Here is a 27,629-nt window from a genome sequence, read left to right on the forward strand (position 1 = left end):
ACCCTGCATGGCTGTGAGGCTCCTGTGACTTAACGAGCTCTGGGGTGGGGCGGGGGGTGGGGGAACTCTCATCCCACCTTCGTCCTTGCTTCAGAGGCAGTAGTGGAGTGGAGACTGGCATGGCCACCCACTGCCCCGAGGCCACAGAAGCTGAGCGGAGAAAGTGGTGTGTGTTTCTTTGGCTTTCCCTGCGAGCCAGACCAGTTCCTGCCCAGGGACAGACACTTCCTCCCAGGAACAGGAATGAGGCCAAGTGGAGTCCTGGCCTCCATGCCTGGGAAGGAAACCCAAGTTCAGTGAGGACATCTGTTCCTAGAGGAATCCCAGGCCATGCAGGGATGTTGGGGCAGAGGAGCCCACGCCCCTTTCAAGCGACCAGCATCTCACAGACAGAGCTGCTGGCAGCTCGGCACCCTCTCTCACTCTGTCTACATCCTTTACTGAGGCCCTGCTCTGTGTGGGCACAGCCCCGGGTGCTGGAGATCCAATACCAAGACCCTGCATGGAGCTCTAATCAGAGATAGGGGAAAGCCAGAGCAACCAAGAGGTATATATTACACGCTATCAAGGAAAAGAAAGTAGGGTAAGGGCATTAAAAATGATGTGACAGTCTTAGAGTGGTTAGAACAGGCTTCTACGAGGTGGGGACATTTGAGTAGAGACCCAAAGGAAAAGACAGAGCAAGCCAGAAGCTATCCGAGGAGAGGGGGCTCTGCGTCCAGGGAGCAGCAAGTGCAAAGGCCCTGAGGTGGGCACCTGCTGGTCGTGTTTGAGGAATGCAGAGGAGATGCATATAGCTGGAGCTGAGTGAGCCAGGGCAAGAGAAGGGGTAATGGGTGAGATCGGGCAGGGCCTTGGGGGCCACCCTGAGTCCTGGGTTTTACTACAAGTAACAGGGACAGGAAAAGCTATGGCAGGTTTAGGCAGAAGGCAGGACAGGATGGAGAGACTGGAGAGCAAGCAGGAAGCCAGGGAGGAGGTGACTGCTTGAATCCAGGTGAGAGCTGGAGGTGGTGGGGTCAGAGGGTGATAGAGGCGGTAAGGAGTGGTCAGATTCTGCGTCTATTTTGAAGGTAGCGCCAAGAAGATCCACCTGGCAGGACTGTGAGTGAGGAGGAAGAGAGACAGAGAGGGCTTGAGGAAGACACCTTAGCAAATGCGCATGAGCAGAGCTGAGATGGGGAAGTCTGGACAGAAGGAAGCACCAGCCATGGTTCTCAGAGGCTGTTCCTCCCAGTTTCTCTCTCTCTTTCATACACATCCCTGTCCTTTTTATCTATTAATCTTGCCCTCAAACTGTTGTCAGATAAGGACACGGGGGCTGGGAGGCACCCAAGATCACACTGCTGGGCCGGCCAGAGCCTGGAGTTAAAAGCACATCCCAGTCTGAGCTATACTGCCCCATCACCACCAGAAAGAGTTTGCTGCTTCTGTTCATTCACTATTTCATTCATCATTCAGATGCTCGTGTGCCTACAATGAGTCAACAGGCTCGGGGCTGTGCACCATAGAGAGGCCTGGAAATCACAGAGCCAGCCCTGTGGTGGTGAGGGAGACCGAGAGAGAACTGCACGGTGGGGCCCCTAGCTCTCAGCAAAGTAGAAACCAGAATGTGCAGAGACTGGGAGCAGCAGCCGGGGAATGAGAACTCCTGGATTCAGAGTCTCATAGTGCTGCTCACAAGCTTACCCTTAACCTCCCTGTGCCTCAGTTTTCTTATCTGTGAAATGGGGATAAGAATTGTGGCCATGTGAGTCGGAGTAAGGAGCACGAGAGAATCCGCTGAAGTCCTTCAAGCCTGGGGCTCCATACCTGCTCCTATACATATGATTATCGGGCAGAACCCACACTTGAACTCAGGTCTCCTGGTGCGCGCCAAAGCAATCAGCTCTCTGTCTGGACGCCAGCCCTTGCATCACCACCCTGCAGGGCACCCCCACCCAGAGGTGTTGGGGGAGGCTTGGCTCTGCACAGCTGGGCTCAGCTCCTGGCAGAGCCAGAGCCCCACAGCCCGAGAACAGTGTTTAGGGCCTGACAGCCTGGTCCCACCCCTAAGGAGCTCAGGCGAGCTGCCTGCCTGCTTTGCCTGCCAAGATACTTAGTTGCTGACTTCCCTTGGAAAGCACTAATTACAGCATGGCTCCCCCAGGCCCTGGCTCCGTGATCTGTCACAGCCCCTCGGCTCCAGGGCACCGGCGGCAAACTCTGAGCCATGCCCTTGTCCCCTCTGCTCTCCCTTGGGCAGGGAGGACAGGAAACAGAGGGCTAGACAGAACCTACCAACGGGAATGCTGGGACTGGGCTCAGTGGTCCCCAGTCCACAGCCTCAGCATCGCCTGGGACCTTGTTAGAAATGCACATTCTGAGGCCTTACCGAAGACCCACTGAATCAGAAACTCTGTGGGTGGAACTCTGGGATCCGCGTATTAACAATCACTCCAGATGACAATGATGCCTGCTCAGTAGGAAAAAAGCCAGCTCTGATCCCTGTGCAGCTACGGTGGAAAAGCGGGGTGCGGTGGACAGGTGGTTATAAGTGGGGCGCTTTGAAGCACAGGCTCAGAGAGACTCCCCCCGCAATTCCAGGCTCTGCCCATTTCTTACCGTGCCATCTTGGACAGGTCACCTCTTTAACTGAATACTTATTTACTAATAACCTACTGTTTACTGTTGAAGGCCTTGGAGCTGTGGAAGGAAGAGAAAACAACAGCAAGTCAGCAATATCTTTTCCTATATTAACTCATCCCTTGCAAGAGACGTTTTAGGTATGCTTCTGCTAATCTGCAGTGGAGGCAACTGAGGCAGAGATGGTCAAGGTAATTTGTCCCAGGGCAAACCTGAGCAGCGCTGGCATCTACATCATAGGACGTGCCTCTAGAGCCAAGCACTGAGCCCCTGGGGCCGGGCTGACCTGTGGCTCGTCCAGGAGATGGACAAAATGCCATAAAAAACCCCTACCCCTGCTAGGTCACGTGGTGTGCCAGGAAGATGAAGTCAAGTTAGGAAGGGGGTCGAGTGCTTTGGGGTTCAGAGAGGTGACTCTTTTAACAGTGTGGTCTGGCCAGGTGACCTGCGAGCAGAGACCTCTCTAAGGCAGCTTTCTGTCTAAAAAGAGGACCCTGTCCGTACCCCTCCTCGGTGTGGTCTGAATATGTCACAAGAACATGTCTGTAATGCAGAGTAGCTGCTGGACAAAGAAGACCTGTTACTATCCGGAGAACTGGGTTCGAATCCTAACTGGCCTGGCCCTCGGCCACTCAACAGATGTGAGTCACTCCAATCCCGTGGGCTTGTTTCTGCGGGGATAAAATGGCTGCCGGGAGCCTTGGCCATGACCCCACATAGTCAAGGAGCAGAGCAGGCGCGCGGTAAGAACACTCCCACTGCTGGTCCCCATCCCGATTGCTGGACAGCTCATTGGGAGCTCCTTTCTCCAGGGCAGTGGGTCCCCTGGTCCAGGCTGCTCGGGGAGGCCTCACTATTTTTATTTTTATTGTTCTGGCTCCACAGCAGAGGCCTCTAACTCCAAATGACTCCTGTTGCCCAGAAAACGAGGTGGTTGGCAGTGCAGTCTCCTGACTGGCCCCTTACAAAGGCAGCCTGGCGGGCCTGCCTGTTGACGCCAGCCCAGGGTTCTGGGAAGCGAGGAGCAGAGCTCTGGGCGGGGCTGAGTCCCTACAGGTTCTGGCATGTCCCAGCCTGGGCAGAGTGACCCTGGCCCGGTTGCCTCGTGCCTCTGGGAACACAGTGCCATCGCTGGGTCCTCAGTGAGATGACGCATGTCGAGGGACCTGGCACACACGCAGGGCATCCCTGCACAGGCAGAGCCTCAAACTCCAGATTCACTCCTACCATGGCTGCTCCCACCACACAGATCCTGACCCTCATGTCAGCGTGGGCCTGGTTATTCCCATTTCACAGATGGAGAGACTGAGGCTCATAAAAAAAAATTTTTTTCCCCGGAGTCCCACCAGTCAAATTGGCAAAGTCTTGTCTTCAAAGCCCCTGATTCCCTCCCTGCCCCCTCCCATGCTCCTTGGAGTCTTCTTTCAGATGGACCCTGGACAACAGGGGCAGGAGGTCACCTGACTTCCAGAAAAGATCCCTCTGGCTGCTGAGTGGAAAGTGGATGGGGGAAAGGGGGGTGAGGGGAGCAAGAAGGTGCCCAGGTGGGAGATGGAGAGGCGTTGCGAGGTGGTTTGGTTCTGGAAGGTGGAGCCAGGATTGCTGACAGTGGCCCATGGGGAGTGCCGGAGAAGAGCAGAGTAGGGATGGGGCTACCTCTGGCTTCCCTTCTCGAATCTTTCAGCTTTCCCTCAAATATCACATCCTCAGAGGCCTTGCCTGACCGGTCTCCTCTCCTAGGCACTGCTGGGCCCCTTCCCCTTATTTTCCCTGTAGGCTTATCTCCACCTTACCACGGCGCTGTTTGCCCCTGCTAGCAACAGTCAGCTCTTTGCAGACGGGGGTTCTGCTTGGCTTTTTTTTTTTCCCCCACTGTTGTATCTCCAGGCCCTATAGGTCACAGTGCCTGGCACATGGTAGGTGTTTAATAAATGTTGTCACGCGCATGAATGAAGGGACTATGTATGAAAGCAGTTCGACTTTAATCCGGGGCAACCCAGGACGCCTCCTCTGTAGGTGGCTGGTTCACCTCAATGATCTGCCATAATCTCTCTGTGTGACCTCGGGCAAATTGTCCCCCAACCTCAGCCTACCCAGCTGCCCATTGGTTTCCATGACCTCCCAGCCCTGACAGTGAAGGGTGATTTTTTTCTGTGGTGGCTGGACCAGGAGAGCAAGGCCAGAGGGCTCCTGGGGCAGAAGGCGGGATGGAGGGGGCCCCTGCATGGGGCCCTTTGTCAAAGGTGCGGTATGTAAATAGCAGGTGGTTCAATTATTATCCTTCCTAATCCGAGGCTTCCTAATCCTGGGCAGGTCTGTGTGTGCATGTGCTGGGGAACGGTGAATGGCAGGCAGAGCCTTCTGGAAGCCTGGGCCAGGAGACGGCCTCGTCTCTGACCTTCAGCAGCAGCTCCTGCCCCCTCCTCGCACCCCAGAAGGATTCGGGTGATGGATTTTCCCAGGAGCCTCGGGTGGTCACCTTCACGGTCTCGGCCAGATGTGTCCTGCAGAGTCAGAGATTCCCTACCCCCCTACCTCGGATGAAGAGGACCCCCAAACCACCTCCTGACTGGTGTCCCGATTCCTTGCTCCCCACCCTCAAGCCCACCCTCCAGCCTCCACCAGAGTGGCCTTTAAAACCCATAAATCAGACCATGGCACTGCCCTGCTTAATACCCTCTGATGATTTCCTATCTGTAGAATACATACAGGCCTTTTACCAAGGTCTGCAAGGCTCCAGGGCTGGACCACCCTCCCCCATGTTGGCCTATTCCCCTCTGACTAGGCTGGCCCCAGGGCCTTTATACCTGCGGCTCCCTTCTCCTAGAACAGCAAATCCCCAAATCCTCACCTTGCTGCCCCATCTGGCCTCTCAGCTCCCAGCATCTCAGAAAGGCCCAGTGCTTATCTGAATGAGCCCTCGCTTCTCACTCTCAATGCTCAGTCTTCCGTTGTTCATGAATTATTTCTACTTGTCTACTTATCTGTCTCCCCACTAGCATGTGAATTCCTTGTGGACAGGGACGTTGCGGGGGTCGCCATACCTCCCACACCCAAAGAAAAGAAAATCCCCCTGCACTTCAAATACTGCTCAGAGCCCTGTGGGCTCCCAAGGACCAGCGCCAAGCAGTTTACTTATTTATCAAAGTCCGCGTAGCACTTGGTACATGCTCAGGACTGTTTGAAGCACAGTACAAATATGAATTTATCTAATCCTCACACCCGTTTTTTTAGGTTGGTCCTCCTGTTAGCCTCACTGCAGATGAGGAAGCTGGGGCACAGAAATGGTCAGGGATTTTTCTCAAGTCTATAGAATCAGAAGAGATGGGTGGCAGATTAGAATGCAGGGAGCCTGGTCCATGCTCAGCAGGCGACAGGTGTACCCTGCCCACCTCCCAGGCTTAGCACAAGGCCAGGACCAGGCATTGACTGGGAGGCTGGGGTGGAGCTGCGGGAGGGGGGGGTCACTTTGCAAAGGGCTTCAACCTGGAAATCAGGAATTAAAACCTTGTTTTTACCCCAGGCCTTGCTGTGCGGCTTTCAGCAAGTGCACTCCCTCTCTGGGCCTCAACTCCCTCTCTATTTCTGGGGCTGGCCCTTCCTCCACCTTGTTTCATTTGTATCCCCTTGAGGCCTTGTGAAGCAAAATGGGTTATAGCTCATTTCCAAGCCCCAGTCCCTCCAATTAGCATAGGGTCTGGGACTCCTCTGCCGCCAACTGCCTGGCACATCCCTTTGCCAGGTGACCAGGGCATCCCCACTCCCTGTTACTGACACCGCTTCCATTGGGAACACAGCTTTCCCTCAGGGAAAGAGAGAGACAGAGACGGAGAGAGTGGTTTCACCAGGAGGCTCTGTCCTCTGTCTCCAGGCCCTTTGCCCCTGCTCTCCTTTCCCCTCATCTTACCCCCTGCCTGTCATTTTTTGGGATCCCAGGCCTTCAAGCCCCACCTCTTCCCCGCACCCCTGCCTGGGCCTTCTGTACCCCCCCTGAATCAGCCCTACCCAACAAAGATGCACCTGGCTGAGAGCCCACTGCCCCAGGGGAGGCCCAGACCCTTCCCCTTTGGTTTCTCAGCCACAGCCCCCCTTCTCCTCCCTGCTTCCCTGTGCCTCTTTTCCAGGCAGTACTGAAGTCCTTCCTACACACACGCTATTTTTGTACCATCACTCTCTCCTTCCTCTCCCCCTTCCCCCTACATTCACTTACTTCCTGCTTTTCCTTCACCTCGGCCCAGCTCTGAAAGAACCGGGCCCCTCGGGCGCGCGCCCACTATCCCCCCCCAGAGGGGCCTTCAGCTTTGGGGCCCAGGGGCAGGCCCACTCCGGGAGGGGCCTAAGGCAGACACCCCCGCCCCGTCTCCCCTCCACCTCCACTCCCGTGCCGCCTCCAGCCGCTCGCCAGCCGGCGGGAAGCAGAGACTAACCGCGGCCCCGAGTCCGGAGGCGAGGGGAAGGAGGTCGGCCGCAACTTCCCCGGTCCACCTTAAGAGGACGATGTAGCCAGCTCGCGGCGCTGACCTTAGAAAAACAAGTTTGCGCAAAGTGGAGCGGGGGCCCCGGCCTCTGGGCAGCCCCAGCGGCGCTCCCACTGCCTCCTAGCCCTCGCCGGCGGCGCAGGTCCGAGCGCGGCGGGCGGGCGGGCGGGCGGAGCGGAGCTGGGGGCCGGGGACAGGGGGACAGGGGAGCGGGGAGGGAGCGGCGCGGGCGCGCGAACTGGCACATTGTTGCAGCCGGCGGCCCGTCCGGTCCCGGGCGCTCGCGGGGCGCGCCGGCGGCGGGGATCGCGGAGCCGCTCCCCGGGCTGCAGCCGCGGGGCCCGGCGGAGGGGAGCTGGGGCCGCCGCGCGGGCGAGGGGGCGACGCAGCCCTCCGCCTCCCCCACCTTCCTCCTCCCCAGCCCCCGCCCCCCGGGCGCGCGGCTGGCGGGCGACACTGGGCTGGCGGGCCCGAGCCCCGCAGCCTCCCCGGGCGGGCGGGAAGGAGGGAGGCGGGGAGGGCAGGCGGGAGGGGGCCGGGCTGCCGGGAGGGCGGGGGCAGTGGCCGGGACTGCGGGCCGGGAGCGAGCCGAGCCGAGCCGCCGGCGCCGCGAGGAGCCCGGGCGGGGCAGGTGGGCAGCGGCGGGGGCGGCGCGGCGGGGCTCGGCGGGGCTCGGCGGGCTGCCCTCGCCCCTGCGCGCGCGGTCCTCCTCTCTCCCGCGCTGGCGGCCGCGATCTGCGCGCCGCCTCGCTCACTCCTCTCCCGCTCGCTCTCTCCCTCTCTCTCTCTCCCTCTTTCTCTCTCTCCCCTCTTCCCCTCTCTCGCCTCTCCGTGTCTCTGGCTCTCCGCCTGGCTCCCTCGGGTCTGTTTTTCTCTCCTGCCGCCTCTCCCTGGCCGTTCCCTGGCTTTATTTCTCGCGCGCTTGGGGTCTCTCCCCCTCTCCGTCTCTAGATCTCTCGGGGTTGGGGGGGTGGGTGTTCTCCGAAAATCGCAGCGGTGACAGCGGCTCCTAAGCCGCTCCAGGCGCCTGTTCCGGGGGGGGGCGGGGGGGAAGCCCGGCCGGGAGGGGAGGTGGGGGGGGAGAGGAGGGGGGAGCCTTAGTCATTTCCCCGCTCCAGCCTGCGCCCGCCCGAGCGCGCACTCACCGCCGCTCTCCCTCCTCGCTCCGCAGCCGCGGCCCATGGAGCCCGCCGGCCCGGCCCCCGGCCGCCTCGGGCCGCTGCTCTGCCTGCTGCTGGCCGCGTCCTGCGCCTGGACAGGTAAGCACCCCTGCCCCCCGCGGCTGCCGTCCCCCAACTGCGGGCCCAGGCCTGCCAGAGCGCCAGTAGGAGCCACTGGGCTAATGTCCAGCAGTAGTAAGGGGAGACATGTCTGTAACTGGAGTTACAGATGCAGAAACTGAGGCCCAGAGACGGCCAGCCACTTGCCCAAGGTCACACAGCCATGGGTAGGACCCACTCTCCCTCTCTCCTGTGTGGGCATTGTGCTGGGCCCTGTGCTGGGCCCTGTGCTGGGCACTGGGACGTACCCAGATGAGTTGGTCCACCCAGCCCCTGCCCAGTCTGATGGGGGAGGCAGGCTGTCAGCGGCTTTCCAAGCTAGGTGCCCCTGGCTTCTCTAGAAGCTCTTTCCCTGGACTTAAGCTTTCCGCACGTCTGACTTCAGGGTCTGAGAGGAGGGGGTCGGGGCAGAGGTCCCCCAGGTGCTGCCTGGAAGGGAAGAGAAACAGGCTGTTGCCATTAGGGAAGAGTGAGCTTTCCCTCTGGTGCGTGGAGCAACACAGTGTTGGTTAATGTATGGCAGAGAGAGAGGAAGGGAGGCCGCAGTAACTCCGGGGGTGAGCTGCTGTGATCAACAGATCCTAATGCGAAAGCACGAAAGCACGGTGGATTGTCCCTGGGTTTGCCAAAACCTCTTGCTGGATGGTCTGCTCCTTGCTGTTCTCCCGGCTCCCCCACTTCCTCCTGCCTGCCTTCCCCGGGCTTCCACGCAGCTCCCTGCAGTTCAGGTGCTCTGTGGGGCTGTTACCTGTGGCTCTGAGCATGTCTTTTTGTTGGCCTACATCAAACACCTGACTGTTTCCAGCCCGCGGCAGGCTCTGAAGGCTACCATGTATGTTCGCCAAGGGGTGAGGTCACCATTCAGGAGTCCTGTTTCTTAAAGGGGTTTTGCAAAACCATGGGTCTCCTGGGAGGGCCCAGGAGGCGGTGTAATGGCTTTAAAGGAGTTGGGGTGGGAGAGAAGAATGGGGAATCTTGTTGTAGGCAGAGGGGTCTACACCATCCTTCTCGAGGAGGAAGGTAAAGATGAGCTCAGTTACCGCCCCCCCCACCCCGCCTTTTGCATTTGCCTAGAGACTGGTAACCATCTGATAGCAGTGAGGAAGGGAGAACTAGCAAAGAGTGGGTGGAGGGAGAAGTGGGGGTGGACAGCAGCTTCTCTCTGCCCTGCAGTTTCCCCAGAACCCCAGGGATCTACGTAGGCATCCCCCACCCCACCCCGGGTCTTCCCAGTATGTTTGGGTCCTGGCTGGGCAGAAGGAAACACTGATACATTTCAAGTCTGCCTGGCGAGTGGCATCTCCAATCTGATCCGCTTCTTGCTCCCCGAGCCACCCTTTACACCCTGCGGAAGTCCTAGTTCCTGCCCCACGTCCTTCCTGGATCTGGCCTGGAAGTGCACAAGTGTCTCTCACAAGTACTTCATTTTCCTGACACAGGGAATGGGGCCCAAGTTAATTTCTAAATGTCTGTTCCAGACCCTTCTCCAGCCAGGACCCCGTGGTTCAGTTTCTGGCAAATGACCTGGTGAGGCTGATTAGCAAGTGTTCGGATGGGCAGCCTGCCTTTCCTGGGGCGCTGGCCGGGAACACCGACACCCTTCTTGTGAGCAAATCTCCCCTTTTTGCCTATAAAAACAATCTATAAAATGGTAAAGATTAGGCCATAAAACTTCCGTTCCAATCCATTCAGCATCAATAGCCTGAAAAAGTGGGAGCAGCAGAGGGGCCAAGATTAACTTTGAAATAAATAAATCTGAGGAGGTGAGAACACATTGCTTGACCGAGGGTGGTGGGACAGGGGTGAGGTGTCGCCGTCATAGCTGAAGCCTGCCAGCCTTCTTCCCTCTGTGTCCTCCAGGCTTCTGGTCACACTCTGGGCCCCGGCATGGGCTTCACCTGATCTGGCTGCAGGATGGGGCTGCGGCAGCCCCCCTCCCTCGACTGCTCCCAGCGTGGAGTTTATGACAAAGCAGAAGAGAGGCAGGACAGAAGGGCAGGAAGGTAGAAGGAGGCAGTTGTCCAATTTTCCAAGAAAATAGATTTGTTCGAGTGAGAAACTCAAATGTCAGGCTTAGGAAGGCGGCGTGAGATTGAATGACTACTAATGTCTCAGGAAGAACTGTCAGCCTGGGGGGGGCGTGTGTCACATGATTGCTGGGGCCCCACATGATCACTGCTTGCAGGGGGCCGGTCATGTGAATTATCTGGGTTGGGGAAGGCAGGAGAAGAAGTTTCTAAAGATTGCTTTTAGCACAAATGCTGCCAAAGGGAAATTCTAAAAAGATGCCAGTGAAGTCACCAACCTGTGTTCTTGGAGCTGACGTGAGGCCTGTTTCCTAAAACAACCTCGCTGAGGGCCATTCGGAGGCTGGGAGTAGGGCAAGGGTCTTGGGGACACCTGGGCAGGCCCACAGCACCTGGCATCCTTTCGGCAGGCTCTTTGCTTGGTCCCACTGAGGTCACGGGCCTCTGGGCCCCCTACTGGGTAGACCTCGGTGACTCCCCCTGGCTCCTCCCTCTGTCCTGGAAGAGTCCAGGCCAAGATGGGGTTCAGGTGTTGGGGGCCAGTTGAGCTCTCCAGCGACCTTCTGACCCTTTGGTAGAGGGGGACACGCTGGTGGCTCCTGTGTACTTTCCTAAATAGTGAAATTAGTCTCACTTCCTCTTTCTCAAGAAGACAAAGGGGGTGGGGGGCTCTTTGACCCCAATGGACTCGGGCTGTTGTAAATTTCTTTTAAACCCATGGTGTTCTCTGGGTCCTTTCTGGCCATGGAGTATTCCTTTACCAATTCCTTGGAGACCTGTGGTATGGTGTGATTCAATCTGTATTTGTAGTCATTTTGGCATGTTTGAGGTCCTGATGGGAACCACATGTGGAGAGGAAGGAGAATCCATGTCTTTGAATGGTAACAGCAACAGCACCCGAGACTATGCGCCGAGGGCCTGCCTATGTCATCTCATTAGTCAGGAAAACAAAGCGTGAGGTGGCTTTTATTCCCATTTTGCAGATGAGGAAAATCGAGTCCCAACTTGGAGAAGTAACTTGTCTCAGGAGTAAGTGACCGGGGTGGGGGGGGGGGCGAGATTTTGAATCCAAACTCTGAGGGAAGAACGTTAGGGACTTAGTCCAGCCTGGAAGGAGAGAGAGGAGCCCCCTCCGGGCTCAGATGGAGGTTTGTCAAGAGTTCCTCCTGGGGCAGGAGCCCTTCCCTAAGTTACATTCGCTTCCCGGAAGGCACACTGAAGACGGAAACATCAAGAGCCCCTCGCCAGTGGCAGCTCATGGGAGCCATGTGATTTCCACCAGAGCCCCCCATCTGGGCTGCCGAGCTCTGGAGGCCCCCAGAGCTGGAATATTCCTCCTTGCATCTTCCCGGTGCCCTTTGCGACAGATGGAGAGGGGGTGTGTGAGAGGAAGGGAGTCTAAAACTGTTGTACGGAGCCCACACACACTCGCTCGCTGCTTCCAATGGCTCCGTGCGACAGGTTATTTTCTTATTTGTAGAGTCTTGGACTGATGGAAGGTTCTCCCCCAACCCCTCTTTTTAAATGTGCTCAGATTTCTGGCCTGTCAACACAACGCAGATCATGTCACTCCCCGGCTCCAAACTGTTGAGTGGGTCCAAGTTTTCTCCAAAAACACTTAAAAAGAAAAGAAAAGTGCAGCAGCCTGTGTGGGCTCCCTCCCTGACAGGCCTTACTCTCAGGCACATGTTTCCCCAAAAGCTGACCTGACAAGGCGGGCTGGCCCCCGTAGACCGCAGTTTGCCCAGCCCGCCAAGGGGGGGAGCCCCTAAGACCCGAGAAGCCCCAGAGTGGTAGAATCCCACACTGGACCCTGTTTACTGCAGCGTTCCCTAAACATATGAACACGAGGCGTTTGGCTTGTGCAAGGCTTGCGAACATGCGGCCTGACCCAGTTTGGTAAACGCTTGTGTACCCATCCGTGCCCTCAGCTCAACTCTCTCATCTCTGGGCCTTCGTGGATGCTGTTCCCACTGGCAGAGCTCCCCTTCCCTGTACCTCCTTATCTTCATAGGCCCAAACCGGTTCCTCTTTCAGTTGGAGCCAAGGGAGCTCCTCCTTCTCTGAACCGTCCCCACCCCCAGGATGGTCTCCCCCTGATGGAGGCTACTTGTTGCTTTCTCCTTGTTTCCTGGCCATATGCATACGTGGTTAGCACCTGGTGGGCGTGGTGGTTCTGGATCCAGAAGCGAGAGCCCCGGAGGGTGAATCCCAGCTCCACTGCCTGTGGGGCCACCTCCAGCGCTTGGTGTGTGTCTCAGTTCCCTCCTCAGGAAGACAGAGATGACCTCAGCAACTCTGTTTCAAGAATCAAGTGCACTGACGCACACACGTGTATGCTTGCCACTGTGCCTGGCAGGGAGCAAGCGCTCGGCACACGTCAGCCAGCCAGCCTCGTGGCCACCACCGCTTTATTCTCCCGGGATTTCCTCCTCTACCAAAGTGGGGCTGACTTTTGTGAAGTACCCAGCACAGCTTCTTGCAGGCACTGGGCACAAAATCGCAAACGTTGTCATGGGAGGGCGTGGTGTTCCGCTTGGGGTTTTTCCCTGTAGCTTTGGGGGCCCTTGGAGGCTAGATGACTGGAGCCGATCCCCACACTAGTGGGATTTAATTGTCTGTTTCTGGGACTGAGGCTGTGGGCGCAGGCTGCCTCTAGGTGTCTCTGTCCGGATCCACGGGTTTGGAATTGTGCGCTCCCAGACCCAGAAAGCCAGAGGGGGAGCCTGGGAGAGCCCCTGGTGGTCTCGCTGAGCACCTCACCATGCCCCACTGGGCAAGAGAGCCCAGCACTCGTGGGCTAACACCTCAGATCCACAGCAAGGCATGGATGGGATGCCAAGCGCCCTTTCTTCCAGGCCAAGCCTTTTTAAAACTGGGCTGTGCTGGAAGTTTCCATTGTTAAAGCCAGAAATCTGACAAGATCCCGAATTCCATGGAAAAATACTAAAGTAATAATAACAGGAACCACTGTTTCCAGCCACTTATGGGGCTGAGCACTGTATGCTGCCTGGCCTGTATGATCCCGGTGGTACTCAGCCTGGGTGGTGTGCACAATTATCAGATCCACTGGACTAATGACGAGACTGGGTCAGAGAAGTGGAGCAACTTACCAAGGCCACATCCGGACCGAGTCCGGATGACAACCCAGATCAGCCTGACTGCAGAGCACAGGCTGTTAGGTAGACCTCGTTCAGCCTTGTTTGACAGGTGGAGAAACCGAGGCCCCGGGGGCTGGCATCCTGCTTTCTTGGTGCTCCTCTCGTATTTCTGTCAATCAGCGTATCCTATCCAGGAGGCGGAGGTGGCCCGTGTTCCCAGGATGGGTTTCCGTCCCATACTGGTGAAGGAAGCATCTATTTTCACAGCTGAAACTGCTTTCCTGTTCCCTTGAGCGTTGCTGGGGCAGGTCTCCTGACGGAGCCCCCCGCAAGATGGATTTTCCCCTTCAGGAGTCTGGCCAGGCCCTCCGTCCAGAGAGATGCAAAACAGACGAGGTGGAAGTCAGACCACGACACAGATCGGCTCTTTGTGTCTGTGAGATTTCCTGGCACAGCCACTTGGGGGCACAGGGGGTGAGATGGCCGCAGATTGGCTCCAGGAGCCTAAGGGATCAGTGGGGGAGAGGGAGAGCCAGGAGCAAGCAAGCCGGGAGCCTCTGCGCCTGGAGAGCCAGCCAGAGGGGTGGGCCCCTAGGCCCCGCTCCATTGCCAACCGTGTCCCCCAGAAATGCAAGCCTCATTGGAAGGACAGAGTGTCCTTTGTGCTAGGGATGAGCTGGGCCTCAAATCCGTGCTCTCCTTCCCTACCTTTTTATTTTGGAAAATTTTAAACATGCACAAAAATGAGCAGGAATAGTGGGACGACCCCTGGCTTCCACACTGATCTGTCATTCTTTTTTGCCTGCCTCCCCCCCCCGACTTTACTGGGAGCGGAGTGGTCAGGGGAGCTTTGGAAAACAAATGCTAGACATCAGGTGTCACTTCAGCCATTACTACTCTGACACGCATCCCTTGATGTGCTCCGTGGTCTAGTGCTCCCAGTGTGCCCACAAGCATGGAGTCCTTCACCCACAGTTCACAGAAAAGGAAACCGAGGCTCCTGAAAGCCAAGTTGGGCTCCTCCCATGGCCATGTAGCCAGTGAGAGTTAAAGCCAGATCCTAGCCTCGGTTTACTCCCAGCCACTTTGCTATTCTTGTTATAATCATTTTAGTTATAAATATTGGTCCAACAAGTACTTTTGAACAGCTACTATGTACCTGGGCGGCTCTAGTTGCTGGGGTTACAACCACGGGTAGGTAAAAACACCTGTTCTCAGAGAGCTGATGTTCTAGTGAGGAAGAAAAACAGACCCAAGTAAATACTGCATCAGGTGGAGACAGGTGCTATAAAGAAAAGGAAAGCAAGACGAGGCATAGAAGGTTGAGTGGGGACAGAAGGAGGGCCTCTCTGAAGAGTGGAGGCCTGAATAACACTGAAGGAGCAGCCATGGCAATATCAGGAGAGCGAGCCATTAGAAGGAATAGCAAGTGCAGAGGCCCTGGGGCTGGAAAGAGTTTTCTTTAGTCCAGGGATAGCAAGGAGGCCAGAGAGCCTGGAGTGAAGGGAGATAGGCAATGTGGCAATTGAGAGAGGTCAGGGCCAGACAAAATAGGATCTGGCTCACTGAGCACCTTGACACTGAACGTGTCAGGCCTTGTGATAGAATCATTACTCTGTGCCTCGCCTCATTAAATTCTCACCACAGTTCTATGAAATGGGAACTATTGTACCTATTGGACAGATGAAGAAATTGAGATTCAGCAAGGTTCAGGGACTTGCCCAAGGTCACACAGCTTGTAAGTGCAGAGCTAGGGTTTGAGCCCCGGCCCTAAGTGCTGCAGCATCCTCGTCACTGCTTTCCTGCTTCCACGATTGCCCCCTCCCATGTCATCACCCAGAGCAACTCACTGAATTAAATCCTCTTTGCTCCAGCTCCAAACTTCTCAGTGGTTCCCACTGCCCTTAGAATAAAATCAAACTTCTTACCATGATCCATGGGACATGGCATTTTCCAGACCACGTCTGTCTGGCCTCATCTCAATCCACCCCCTTCTTCCTCTGTGGGTTTCCGCCACAGCAGCCCTCCTTCTGGCCCTCTTAGGCACTAGCCTCTTTCTTGCCTCAGGGCCTTTGTACATGCTCTTCTCTCCTACTGGAACAACTTCCTGGCTCTTGCTTCCTTCGGGTTTCAGCAGTAATCTCACCTCATCGGAGGGGCCTTTCCCAGCCACCTCATTCTGCAAGTGGGTCCCCCTTGTTATTCTCTAGCATGACAACAAATTTGTTTCTGAGCACTCCAAGCCATTTCTATATTTGTGTCATTCTTTCTGCCTTGTGTCCCCTGCTAGGATGTAAGCTACATGAGAGTAGGAACTGTGTCTGTCTTAGTCACTGCTGGGCCTCCTGGGGCCTGAGCACAGGGGCCAGCAGCAGCAGCAGGGCACAGGGGCCAGCTAATACATGTGGCTGAAAGAAGGAACAGGTGGGGCTAAGATCCTCATTTTCAGGAGAGGGCTCAGAGCCTTGAGGTCACATAGGCAGGAACCCTGGTCCGAAAGCATAGTTCTGCCCTCGCTACTACACAGTCCCACTTCTGTGGCTGGGGCCGTGGCCATGGCATGGATTCCCGCCCCTCTTGCTGTCATAGTGATCCCGAAAACATCAAGAAGCACACGAATGTCAGGGCCAGCCTGGGTGGAGGGACATAGCCAAGGCACCTGAGAACTGGTACTTAAAATTCGGGCTGTCCGAAACAGCTTGCCCCAGTGTAGACACTGTGATGAATGAGCTGGCAAACCATGAAATGTGAATGCTGTTAGTGCTCCAGTCTCTTGGTCGCGGTGGCTTTGGAGAGCCCAGCCCGATGTCAGCCCCTCCCATAGAGTCGTTCATTGCGTGAGGCCGCCCGGCACGGCGGGTGAGGGTGCAGGTGAAGTCTGACTGCTCGGCGGCCCGGTGACCCTGAGCTTCAGCCTTTTCCTCTGTAAAACGGGAGTGGTACCAGCCCTGTCTTGCTGGGTCCCTGTGGCAGTTCGGTGAGGCCCGTCATCCTGCTGGCAATAGCGGTGTGTGATGCTGTCCAGCCGTGGTTACTGTTACTGTTATTGTTGTCAAGTCATTGTGTCCTGGTTTGGGGCTGGGAAGAGCAGGTGGGACCCCCCATTCTATCTATTCAGTGGCAGCGAGACCGGAAACCCACACGCTGCCCCTTTCAGCCTCAGTTTCTCCTTCTGTGAAGCAGAGGCTCACCTTGGTGGCCCTCCTGCGGGCCCCTGCCTGCTCCGATGCTCCAGCCCGGAGCCCTTCTCACCCTTTGTCTTGCTGACACCCCAGGCCCCCTCTCCAGCAGAGGAGGCGGTGGGGTGGCCGTCCGCTCTGGGACCCGTTCCTGAGTTCGAATCCAACATGCGCCTCTTACTCTGTAAGCAGGGGCTCTGGAGCAAGGGCCTTTCCCTGTTCTGAGCCTCACTTTGTCCATCTGCAAAATGGAACTTCTGCCCCTGTTTCCTCTCGCACGGGGACTGTTGAGGGTTAAGGGAATGAAGAGCTGTGGAAAGTGCTTTGTGAGCTACAAGGAGCGCTATAAAAGGCATCAGTGAATAGTGTCAGCTTGGGGAAAAAATCTCATCCAGAGACTGTCTGCTGTCGGCAGCAGGGTGTGCTGAAACCTTGGCAAATGCCGTTTAATAAATGCGTGTCGCTTTTAAGGGGGCCTTTATCTCGGCTGGGAAAATGTGTGCGCGTCCTTGGCAGCCTGAGAATCCAGCAGCCTGAGCTGGAGGGGACCCCATCGTGGCAGGGGGAAGCGATGACTCTCCAGCCCCGGGAGCAGCTGTCTGTTTGAGCCCTGCTTCTGGCCCTGCTCTGCCTCTCAGGGTTACAGCTTCCTCACCTGGAGGAAGGGGACAGCGACAATAGCAGTCCCCTCGCCGGGCTGTCATCATGACAGTGAAGTGAGGGCTCCCCGTTATGTGACCTCATGCACATGTGGGACCCATGGGAGAGCCCGGGCCTGTCCCTAGAGGAACAGTGGGGCCTGCGGTCAGAAGGACTCACGTGGGTCCTCAGCCTGTCCAAGTCCCACCTTTGGGCCTCAGTTTCTCCGTCTGTAAAATGGGAAGGTGAGAAGCAGGTCCTTAGGTTGTCGAGGCACCAAGTACGGTGGATGATGGAGTAGTGTTCCCGTGTGCTCTCCCTGCCTCAGCGGGGCCGCCGAGGCCTGCTAGACCCAAAGCGTGTTTATAGCACACGTGTTCCTTTCCCAGTGCTTTGCAGGCATTGTTTCATCCCTTCCAGGTCCCTCCTGCACCGTGCCAACACTCACTAGGGCCTTCGAGCCTCCCCATCTCTGTGCCTTCTGGCCAGCAGTGGGCTCAGCCTGCTCACAGGGGCCGCAGTGAGTGGGCTCATGCGTACGTCGGCCAGAGCCGGTTCTGCGTCAGAGAGAATGCTTAGCTCCTCAGTCTTAAAGCCGTGATCATCCATCATCCCCTCCATCCTTAAATGTCTGCCGCACGGCCATGGCTGCCCAGCGTGACGTGCTTCCTCTCTGCGTTCTTCACACGCGTTAGCCTAGAACAACCGTAGTGTTATTATTATCATCGTCCCCATTCTACAGATGGGAAACCATAAGTCCAGAGGGGTTAAGACATTTCCTAGAGTCTCATAAGTGGCAGAGTTAGAATCTAAACCTGAACAGGATATAGCAGGGTACAAAACTAAGTGTCTGCTCTCAAAGGGCCTAAAGGTAAGTCTAGGGTAGGGCCATGGCACTAACGAAACTGACAAATACCCATGTGACATGTTACGTGGTAGGTGATATGGAGAAAAATAAAACAGAGCAAGGGCCATGAAGGGGGGAGTGTTTTATACAGAGTGGCCAGGGAAGGCCTTTCAGGTAGGCCTGAAGGAGGTAAAGGAGCCAGAGTGTAGATACCTAGGGGATGAGAGTACCAGGCAGAGGCAGAGGTGAGTGCAAAGGGCCTGCGGTGAATAGAGACTCTGGCATGATTGGGAGCAAGATGTCGTGCCCTGATGGCCACCAGAAGGATTCTAGGTCTCACTTAGAGTGCAGTGAAGGATGCAGGAGGGTTTGGCGCAAAGGAAGATATTACCTGGCTTAGATTTTAGGGGCTCCTCTGGCTGCAAGGAGAGCATGTATTGTAGAGAAAAGAGGTGGGGGCAAGAAGGCCAGTTTGGAAGCCGAGGTGAGGATGCAGGTCAGGGACGGTGGTGTGGTCAGGCGACTAGAAGAGATCAGAATCTGGCCAGATCCTGGCAATACCTACTCATTGCTGGGCTGGGGGCCGGGGCAGGGAGGGGGAGGGCAGTGGTCCTTCTGACCACTCACATCTGACATTGGGGAGAGAGAGAGTTGGACCCCCTTTTTTACAGTTTCGAGAAAGCGGAGGCTCCGAGAAGAGTGACTTTGCCACGTCTCCCCTCTGGGGGTGAGCCATAGGGGTTGTCTGGCCCCAGAGCCCGTGCTCTGGACTGTTGGCCCCTCAGGAGTTTCTCTGCTGTGTGGAGGGAGCTGCAGGGGTCTGCCTGCTCCCTACAAGGGCATGGCACAGTGCCCAGTGCCCAGAGCTGCCTGGAGTGGGGGTGGAGGAGAGAGTGCCCCTATTTTATTTACAAGGCCATGTGCCTCCCCATTTGCACTGCCTCCGATGCAGCTGATAGTTTGTACCGCAGCATGATGGGTCTGTCCGCCGGTGCCAGGAGACGGCTCCCAGGGCTGGCCTCCTGTGCAGATCGCCCCTGAAACCCAGTCTCAGGCTAGCCCCATCCTCTCTCACTCACGGCCAACGAGCATGTCCCAAGGACTCCGCCCTGCTGCCTGGACTATACAGAGCCCTTTCCTGTCTTCTGCACTTTTTCTCCTATGGTTCCCCTCTCCTGGAATGCTTTCCCGGATCCCCGGCCTCTGTCAGCCTTCATGACCAGGCTCATTGGCCACCACCTCCAATAGGTCTTCCCACATCCCACCACTCTCCCGGGACCCCACCCCCAACCTATCTCCCTCCATGTGGTCAGTGCCTGTGCTGGAGACTAGGCCCCACAAGGGCCCAGGACCCGTGTACTCAGCTTTGTGTCCTGTAGTTTGAGGACTGGGGTTGGCACTGGCGTGGGGTTCGGGAGGGCACGAGTGGACCAGGCCTCCTCCAGAGAAAAGTAAGTGCATCACTGCGGCTCGCAGAGCCCCAGCACACTGGCGTCGAGCCCTAAGCCCCCCTCTCGGGAAACGCAGGATCCACGAGCCCTCCACCCAGGCGGCCCCTCCATGGATCAGCCGCAGGGGCTGTCCGCTCCCTGCCCTGGGGCGTGGGTTCCAGGTTTGGGGCAGGCCTCTTCACTGCCTAAGCACAGAGTAAACAGGTGCCCCAAACTGGCCATCAGCCATCAACGCACATCAGCCACTGAGGACATACCTGTCCCTCTCCTTCTCTCACCACCATCAAGTATGGAAACCTGTGCATGCCAGACACCTTCGGGCACGTGGGCACACGAGTGTGCTGCACACACACTGTCGCCCCTGCTCCCAGCACTCTGCTAGTGCACACACTCACATTCACATGCCCGTCCCCCATAGCACTCAGGTTCCCTCCCCCACCCACTCTTTACACATGCATGCACACACGCACACACCCGTGCACGCCCCCCCCCCACCGTGGTCCCCAGCAGGCTGTGTCCACACCCCTCCCAGACATCTGCTCACACCCTCGGGCACAGACACACCCTCTCGTGCCACCACTGTGTTCACACACACCCGGGCCACACGTGATTCACATACCCTCACCCATGTAGTTCGCACCCCCTTGTGCCGGTGTTTGCTGGGCCATCCGTGCACACTTGTGAGCAACGCTGTTGCACTCGCAAGCACACACATGTCATCTGCACATGCTCACTTGTGTACACACCCCTTTGGCTTGGCACACTCATGCACCTAGGTGCCCTCTCCCGTGTCGGCCCCTTCACTCCTATGTGTGCACTCAGCCACACTCCTGCACTGCACGCTGGGACACACAACCCTTAAATCATAACCCAGAAGACACCAAAGGCAGCCGCTGACAAGGTGTGTGTGTGGGGGGGGTCAGAAACCAGTAGTGCCCCCTGCCCCAGGACAGCCAGGAATGGTCGTGGTCATGGAAGGGGCCGCTGAGCTCCCCTGCTGTGGGGGCCCAGTGCAGGGTCCTGAGCCCCCTGGGCATGGCTGGAGCTCTGGCCATGGCCTCCCAGACCCCAGGGCTCCTTGAGTTTGTGGAAATCTGAGGGTGGCCTCCCGCCTGTCTCACAGCAAGTCCAGGGGGCTGTCGTCACCCACTGCCCTGACCGCTCCTGTTAGAAAACTTACTCCTAGGTTTTATTTTATGACTTTAATTCTTTTCCAAAAGAAGTAAATGTTCACTGAAGAGACACGATTTCCATATATTGTTTACTCTAAAGCGAAAAAGAAAACGGGCCGACCCCTGGCCTCATTTCCCAGACACAGCGAACCTTAGCATCATGGTGTTGGTCACGCTAGATCTTTTTCTCAAGACGTTCCAGCAACCAGTCAGCATCTGCAGACGTTTCTCGAGCGTCTGGTCTGGGCCGAGCGCTGTGTCAGGAGCCGGGGAAAAGCAGCAGTGAACAAAACACACAAGGTTCCTGGAGGGGAGGCTCATTTAGACAGTAAACAGGTGTGCAACATACATAGTACACGTATAGATTTTTCTTATAGAGTACTGTAAATATTTAATACTCATCGAGTTTAAGAACTCTGAAAAAGATCCAAAATAGAAGGAAAAACCTCTCAGGTTTAGATTCATGATGCAGAGAGAGTTGCGTTTTATAGCCTTGTATCTATAGTACCTGGCTGTTGTTTATTTAAATACGGTTTTATTTTATTTTACAAAGTCATAATCATACCGAAAGCACAGTTTTTCTTATTTTTTTATTGCACGAGTCATGCAAACAGAAAACATAAAAGCAAAATCCCTTGTAAATCTACTACAGAATTAACCATGGCTAATCTTTAATATGCACCTTGGTTTTTTGTTGTTTTTTTTTAACTTAGCAGTCTGAGATCACACTGAATGTGTCACTCAGTAAGGACTCTGATCTCATGATATATTTTCGTGTTGATAATTGTCATTCGACACCGTCCTTTTCAATGGCTGTAGACTCAGTCCTCCTGTGGGTTCACCATCACAGGATCAGTCAGGCTCCTTCTCTTAGACATTAGGACATTCCCAGGTTATTTTTATAAGAGCACCCGAGTGAGTGAAGCAAAATGTTTGCTCAGATTCTTAGTTATCGGAGTATGATTTTACATTGTTTTTTCTCATATGCTAACGACATCAAAATGTGGATTGCAGTTACCTTTGCTGGTATTCTCTGAGATCATTATTGTGTTTTTATACTTTTTCGTTTTCTCGCCATGCTTTGCCACGAACAGGTTTCATTTGCATAATCACAATATCATTTATAATTACGCCCTGCAAAAAATGTCCAGATTACCAGTTCTCATGTTGCTGGCTTTTTTAGGCCTCCCTATAAGTCCCCCTAGGGGATAGGCCCTAATTCACTCCGCCATCCCTTCTCTCATGGGCAGCCTGGGTTTTTTCCTCCCCCGACTGTTTCAAGATCGTCGTGTGGGAACCCCACACCCTGCTTGGGGTTATGTCCTCGCGGAACAGCCCCGCAAAGGCTGGCGAACAGCTTTCACACCTTTGGAACATCGTGCCAAACTGCCTTCCCGGGAGGATGTTCCAATTTCCCCTCCCACCGGCAGCATGCGAGAATGCCTGCCCAGCCGCCCTCCTCTCCTGGAGACGGTTCAGGCCCCTGGACCGTGGCTCTCCCTTGCCAGGGAGTGCAGAGAGAGAGCAGGAAATGGTTTTGCCCGCAATGCCAGCATGATGACCCCAGGCCCAGAACCGCAGGAGTGATTTTTAACAAGCCCGGTTTCCAGAACAGAACCTGCAGAGAAAAAGCAAAGCAAAGCAAGCAAGGGGGAAAAAAAAAAAAAAAAAAACCTCTCTGTTGGAAAAAACACACATATACACAGATTAAAATAATATTTGGCACTTACGTCGCACTTTTAAAATTCTTCAAACGCTTTATAAACACTAGCTAATTAATTAAGCCGCCTAAATCTGGCTGCAGTTGGTGGAGAGAGCTCAGAGAAGCTAAAAAAAAGGGGGGGGACCAGCCCTCCCCAACTCCAGATTTTATTGTCGCCTGCCCGGGGTGTGATTACAGGCCTCCGGCTGCACCCCAAGAATAGCCTTGCTCCAACACGTTGCGCGCCTGGTTCTGCAGCCGTCTCCTGCTCGCACCGCGCCTCTCACCAGCTGCTGACTCACGGCCCTGGGCCGCGTTATTGATAAGGATAATAATAACTGGCATCTATTCTACATGCCCTGGGGCCGGGCGTGATGGAGGGGGGGTGCAGCTCGCACTGTCTCCCCGATATGCCTGGGGCAGCTCCATTCAGCCTCAGCCAAGCAGAAGCTGAGAGAGGGGCTTGGCCCCAGAGCAAGTGAAACCCCGCCTTCATTCATGAGTGCCTGCGTTCATTGAGCGTATACTTACCGAGGGCCCAGAGCTGCCAGACACTCTTCCAGGCAGGGGGTTGGAAACCGTTCCTTGTGGATGCTGCATCCTGGTTGGGGGGAAACATGACAATCAAGGATATAAATGTTATATCTGTGATAATAACGGGAACAGACACTGAAATCTACCCAGCCCTTACAAGGCAAGCGCTTATGTCCCGCTGTGCCCTAGTGCTCAGGATGGTCCTGGGGGATGGACGCCGGTACCCCCACTTTGTGGATGATGGGATGGAGGCCCAGGGAGGGTGGGTGCTGGGCTGGCTAAGAGGGGAACTGGCATCTGTGCTCTCCCCAAGCAGCATTTCCAGTTCCTCCAGTGGCCCGAGCTGGAATGCACACCCGTTGGGGTTTTTCTTGGCTGCTTGCTATTGGCAGGTGCCTGTGCTGTCTCAGGGGGCTGGCTCTGCCTCTGGGGGCCTCCTCCGTGTGCCGGTCACACACCTGGCCAGCAGCTCCAGCCTGAGCCCCTGCCCTCTGTGGGTGCTGGTTTCCTCCCTGCATGGGGAGCGTCGGGCTGCAGTCTGGCTGCAGCTCTGTGTCTCGGGCCCTTGCTGGGAGAACCAGGAGACCCCCAGCCCAGAAGACAGGCGTGGGATGATGGGCACAGGGGTGGAGAGGCCTGTTCTGAGGCCCTGGGCTTGCCGGCAGGGAGGGCAGACTGGAGTCTGTGGGCTTCCGGTGGTGCCAGGCCATGGGTGGGGGTGACAGATTCCCAGCTCTCACTCCTGCCCGGCCAGAGCCAGAGGGCATCAGCTGTACAGGGCAAAGTTGGCCTAGGGCAAGGTGTCAGGATAGGACAGGGTCATACTGCAGGTCAATGAGTGACCAGGAGGAGACAGATCCCCCTGTCAGCACCTACATCAGCTGCCACAACCTCATGTCTGTCTTTTATTCTCTCTTCTCCCACTCTGACACCCGCACTCACTGTCCCTGCCCGTCTGCCTCTCCCCCAACCGCCAAACCTGGCTCAGAATCCGGCCCTGGGAGCATTTGGACCTGAGTATCTTGCCGGCTTCTCTCGGCAGCTTCCCACGGCCCACTTGCCTTCCTGGCTGTGCCCCCCCCAACCCCATCGTCACCACCATGTCCTCTGTCCGGATTCCCTGCCTCACGGGCCCGATGGCTCTCCATTTTGGGGCTCAGGCCCCTCCCCTCCACCACCCTTAGGAAGCCTTCCAGGGATCCAGCCGGGATTCCTTGAGGCCTGCCTTGGGTCCAGCCCCTGTGTGTCCCCAGCACTCAGGACAGCCTGGCCCACAGGCGCATTAGCAAGGGCGGGCTGGAAGTTCACACCACAGACCCCCCTCTTGTTTATTTGTTGTGTGATGACAGTAGCTTCCCTGTGCCCTGCCTGGTGCTAAGTAACTTCTACGTGTCATTGCATTTTCTTCTCTGAACAAAGCAGAGGGCTAGGGGATGCTCTGCCCATCTTGTAGCTAAGGAAACTGAGTCTCAGAACCAGAGGACAAGCGCGGGTCATGTGTGAATAAAAGATGAGCCATGTTTCAGGCTGCCTCAGATGGTTCTGAAGACCTGTCCCTGGCCAGGGTTGTTGGCTGGTCCTGCCAGAGACCCATTAAAGATGGGGTCACAGAAACTGATTGACAAATGAGGAAACTGAGGCTCGAGAGCCATGAAGGGACCTGCTCAGACTCAGGGCAGCACTCCCATCCACATCCTCATCCACGTCCTGTTGGATGTTCTTGGTCCAACTGAGGGCCGTCGTCACAGAGCAGTAAGGTCTGAGTCAGGACTCAAATCCAAGTCCTCCCGCTCCACGACTACACAGCCTGGACGAGCCCCAGCTGCTGGTGGCTTCCCTGCTAGGGGGCCTCCTTCCTGGGCCAGGCCCCAAAGAACCTAAGCTCCGCGTGGAGCCCCACGCACACTCTGCTGCCCCCCACCTCTGAGCCCCTGTCCCTCTGTGCCCTCTGTCAGGAATGCTGTGCCCCTCACATCCTGGGAAGTTCAGAGCCCAGCTCAGACCTGACTCTTCCACAGAGGGCTCAGGACCTCTGGGGTCTCCCATTACAGGCTCGGGGGAGGGCCGCTCCCGGTGCGCACTTGGTCAGGGAGCTGTTGTGCGTAAACACGTGAGGAGATGCACAGGATCACGGCAGGATGAGTAGACGACTGCTCTGTTTTCCCTCCAGGTGTGGCCGGTGAGGCGGGGCTGCAGGTGATCCAGCCTGACAAGTCAGTGTCAGTCGCAGCCGGACAGACAGCCACTCTGCGCTGCACCGTGACCTCCCTGAGCCCCATAGGGCCGGTTCAGTGGTTCCGGGGGACAGGGCCAGGCCGGGAGTTAATCTTCAGTTTCAAAGGAGGCCACTTCCCCCGAGTAACAAATGTTTCTGACGCCACAAGGAGAAACAACACGGACTTTTCCATCCGCATCAGTAACATCACCCCAGCAGACACTGGAACCTACTACTGTGTGAAGTTCCAGAAAGGGACCCCTGATGATGTGGAGTTTAAGTCTGGACCAGGCACCCAGGTCACTGTGAGCGGTGAGTATGGCCTGGGCCTCCTTTGTCCCCTGGTTGTGACAACAAGTCAATAAGAATGCCCTGCATTGTCTGACCAACAGCTAAGAATCAGGCCTCGTGGTGGGTGTCCCCGACTTCAGCCCCTTCCACCAGTCAGGGAAGTAGAGGCCTGGGGAGGTCGTGATGCTTGCTTAAGTCCCCTGATAAATGGTGGGAAAGTCAAGAACCCCAGTCTGTGGGTCCACAGCTGTCGACTTTTCCAATCCTGACCAGCTCTCTGGTCCAGGGATGAGGGAACTATAGTCTGAGTGACTTGCCCAGTCCCATGACCCAGTCTTACTCCTGCCTCCAGAGAGTGTCCCCTCCCTGTGGCTGACTCTTCTCTATTCAACTCTTCTCTATTCAACACTTATTGAGCACCTGCTGTGTGCAGGCTCTGGTCTGTGTGCCGGGGAAGCAGGGAACAAAACAAGGAAGGGCTCCTTTCTCATGAAGCTCACATTCCCTTCCCTTCCTGTGGACGAATGCACCCAGCGCAGGGAGGTGGGGTATGTCTCCCACCCAGCTCTGCCTTCCCTGCTCTGTGACCTCTGATGAGTCGTCCGCACATTGGGCCCAGTGTTCCTTTCTGTCTGTGACAGCGTGACCCCACAGAGCCACTGTGGGGACTGAAGGAGGCCTTAAAGCGCCCAGAGCAGGGCCCGGCACAGGATCAGTGTCCCAGGGGCATAGCCAGGATAGGCCCTAGCCATGGGACCTCGGCCGGGTCACTTTCCCTCCCAGACCTCAAATGTAACTGGGATTTGAGGGGTGATGGGTGCCTTGCAACCTGGGCTGCTCATTAGAATCACCTGGGAAACAAAGATCCCCAGCCTCCGGCTCCCCCTTAGATATTCTGACTGACTTCATCAGACATGATCCTGGACAGGTGAATTTTTTATCTACTGCAGGGGACGGTGATGTGTGGTTGGGGCTGAAGAGCCCTAAGCTGGGGGTTCCCCGAGGTCACAGAGGAAACACTGAATTTTTCTCCCCCTTGCTCCTTGGGGCCGGGAGAGGAGCTTTTCAGTGGATGAGTGTTTCACAAGAGCCTGTGCCCGTGACCACTGTGAGCGGAGTGGCCAGGACATCCTCCCGAGGAGCACACACAGGCGGCTTCCTGCCGTCCGGCCCAAGGAGGGAACAGCGGCACCCTGCTCAGATCCCAGTTTCACGACCAGGGGACCTTCCCATCCTCCAGCACGTGTGCCCCTGAGCAGGGGCTGGGCTCCTTGCACACACTCGCTGCTCAGCCCCAGAGCCCTCCCTGCTTCAACACACCTGAAACGTCCCGGCCAAAATCTGTCCTGCCTCTTTCAGACACGCTCCCGGCTTTCTGTAAATAGCTGATCTGCGGGAACACGCCTATGATCCCGTTTGCGTTTTGAAAGCCATTTCGCCAAACTTGCTTCCTGAGGGGATGATTAAAAGAAGAGGGAGAGAATCATAATTTGCTGGTTTCTGTCGCTTTTCTCATTTGGGGTTCTGCGTGGCAGCGGCGGGGAGCAGATCTGGGGACTTCCGGTGTTCCTGGCAAGCTTTCGTTTTGTCTTCTTACTGCCTAAAGGACAAATAGGTAGTTTCAGAAGTGGTCAGGACCAGATCTTAGGATAATAATCATCGGTCTTGTTTATTAAGCACCTACAGTATGCCACGTTCTGCATTTTATGTACATCCTCGCCTGTCACCGACGTGGTGTTTTGACCTGCTTTGTACCAGAACAGACACTGAGATGCAGGAAGAAAGAACAGAGAAGCTAAACTGAATCAAGATGTGTGTGTGGGTGCGGGGAGGTGAGATGAGCTCTGCTCTTTATTTACGGCGTGTCCTGGGCCAGCCGTGTTCCTCCCTGAGCCTTGTCCCCCTAAATGGGACCATCCTGGGGCCCCCCTGAAAGGGCTGGCTGAGGGGTGAAGGAGCCGCGTGGCGACACGGAATCAGCCTGGTGTCAGGTGCCCAAGATGCTGCCCATGAGTGGTAACTGAGCACAGCCCCTTGTCCCTCCAAGGGCATCTGGGCCGCTGCTGATTTCATGACTTTACTTATTCA

The 27,629-nt window shown here is 56.3% G+C and overlaps 1 protein-coding gene across 2 annotated transcripts in view; it reads left to right on the forward strand.

The window, feature by feature from the left end:
- Nucleotides 1-7,659: 7,659 nt before the first annotated feature.
- Nucleotides 7,660-27,629, forward strand: part of LOC308348958 (tyrosine-protein phosphatase non-receptor type substrate 1-like) — a 37,923-nt gene continuing 17,953 nt past the window's right edge. For both annotated transcript variants that reach the window (XM_080813468.1, XM_080813469.1), the window contains exons 1-3: nucleotides 7,660-7,734; nucleotides 8,275-8,362; nucleotides 25,206-25,562. In XM_080813468.1, coding sequence (XP_080669594.1) covers nucleotides 8,284-8,362; nucleotides 25,206-25,562 — 436 coding nt within the window. In that variant the 5' untranslated portion in view covers nucleotides 7,660-7,734; nucleotides 8,275-8,283. The remainder of the gene's footprint in view (nucleotides 7,735-8,274; nucleotides 8,363-25,205; nucleotides 25,563-27,629) is intronic.

This window comes from Martes martes (assembly GCF_963455335.1).
Source record: "Martes martes genome assembly, chromosome: 9".
NCBI lineage: Eukaryota > Metazoa > Chordata > Mammalia > Carnivora > Mustelidae > Martes > Martes martes.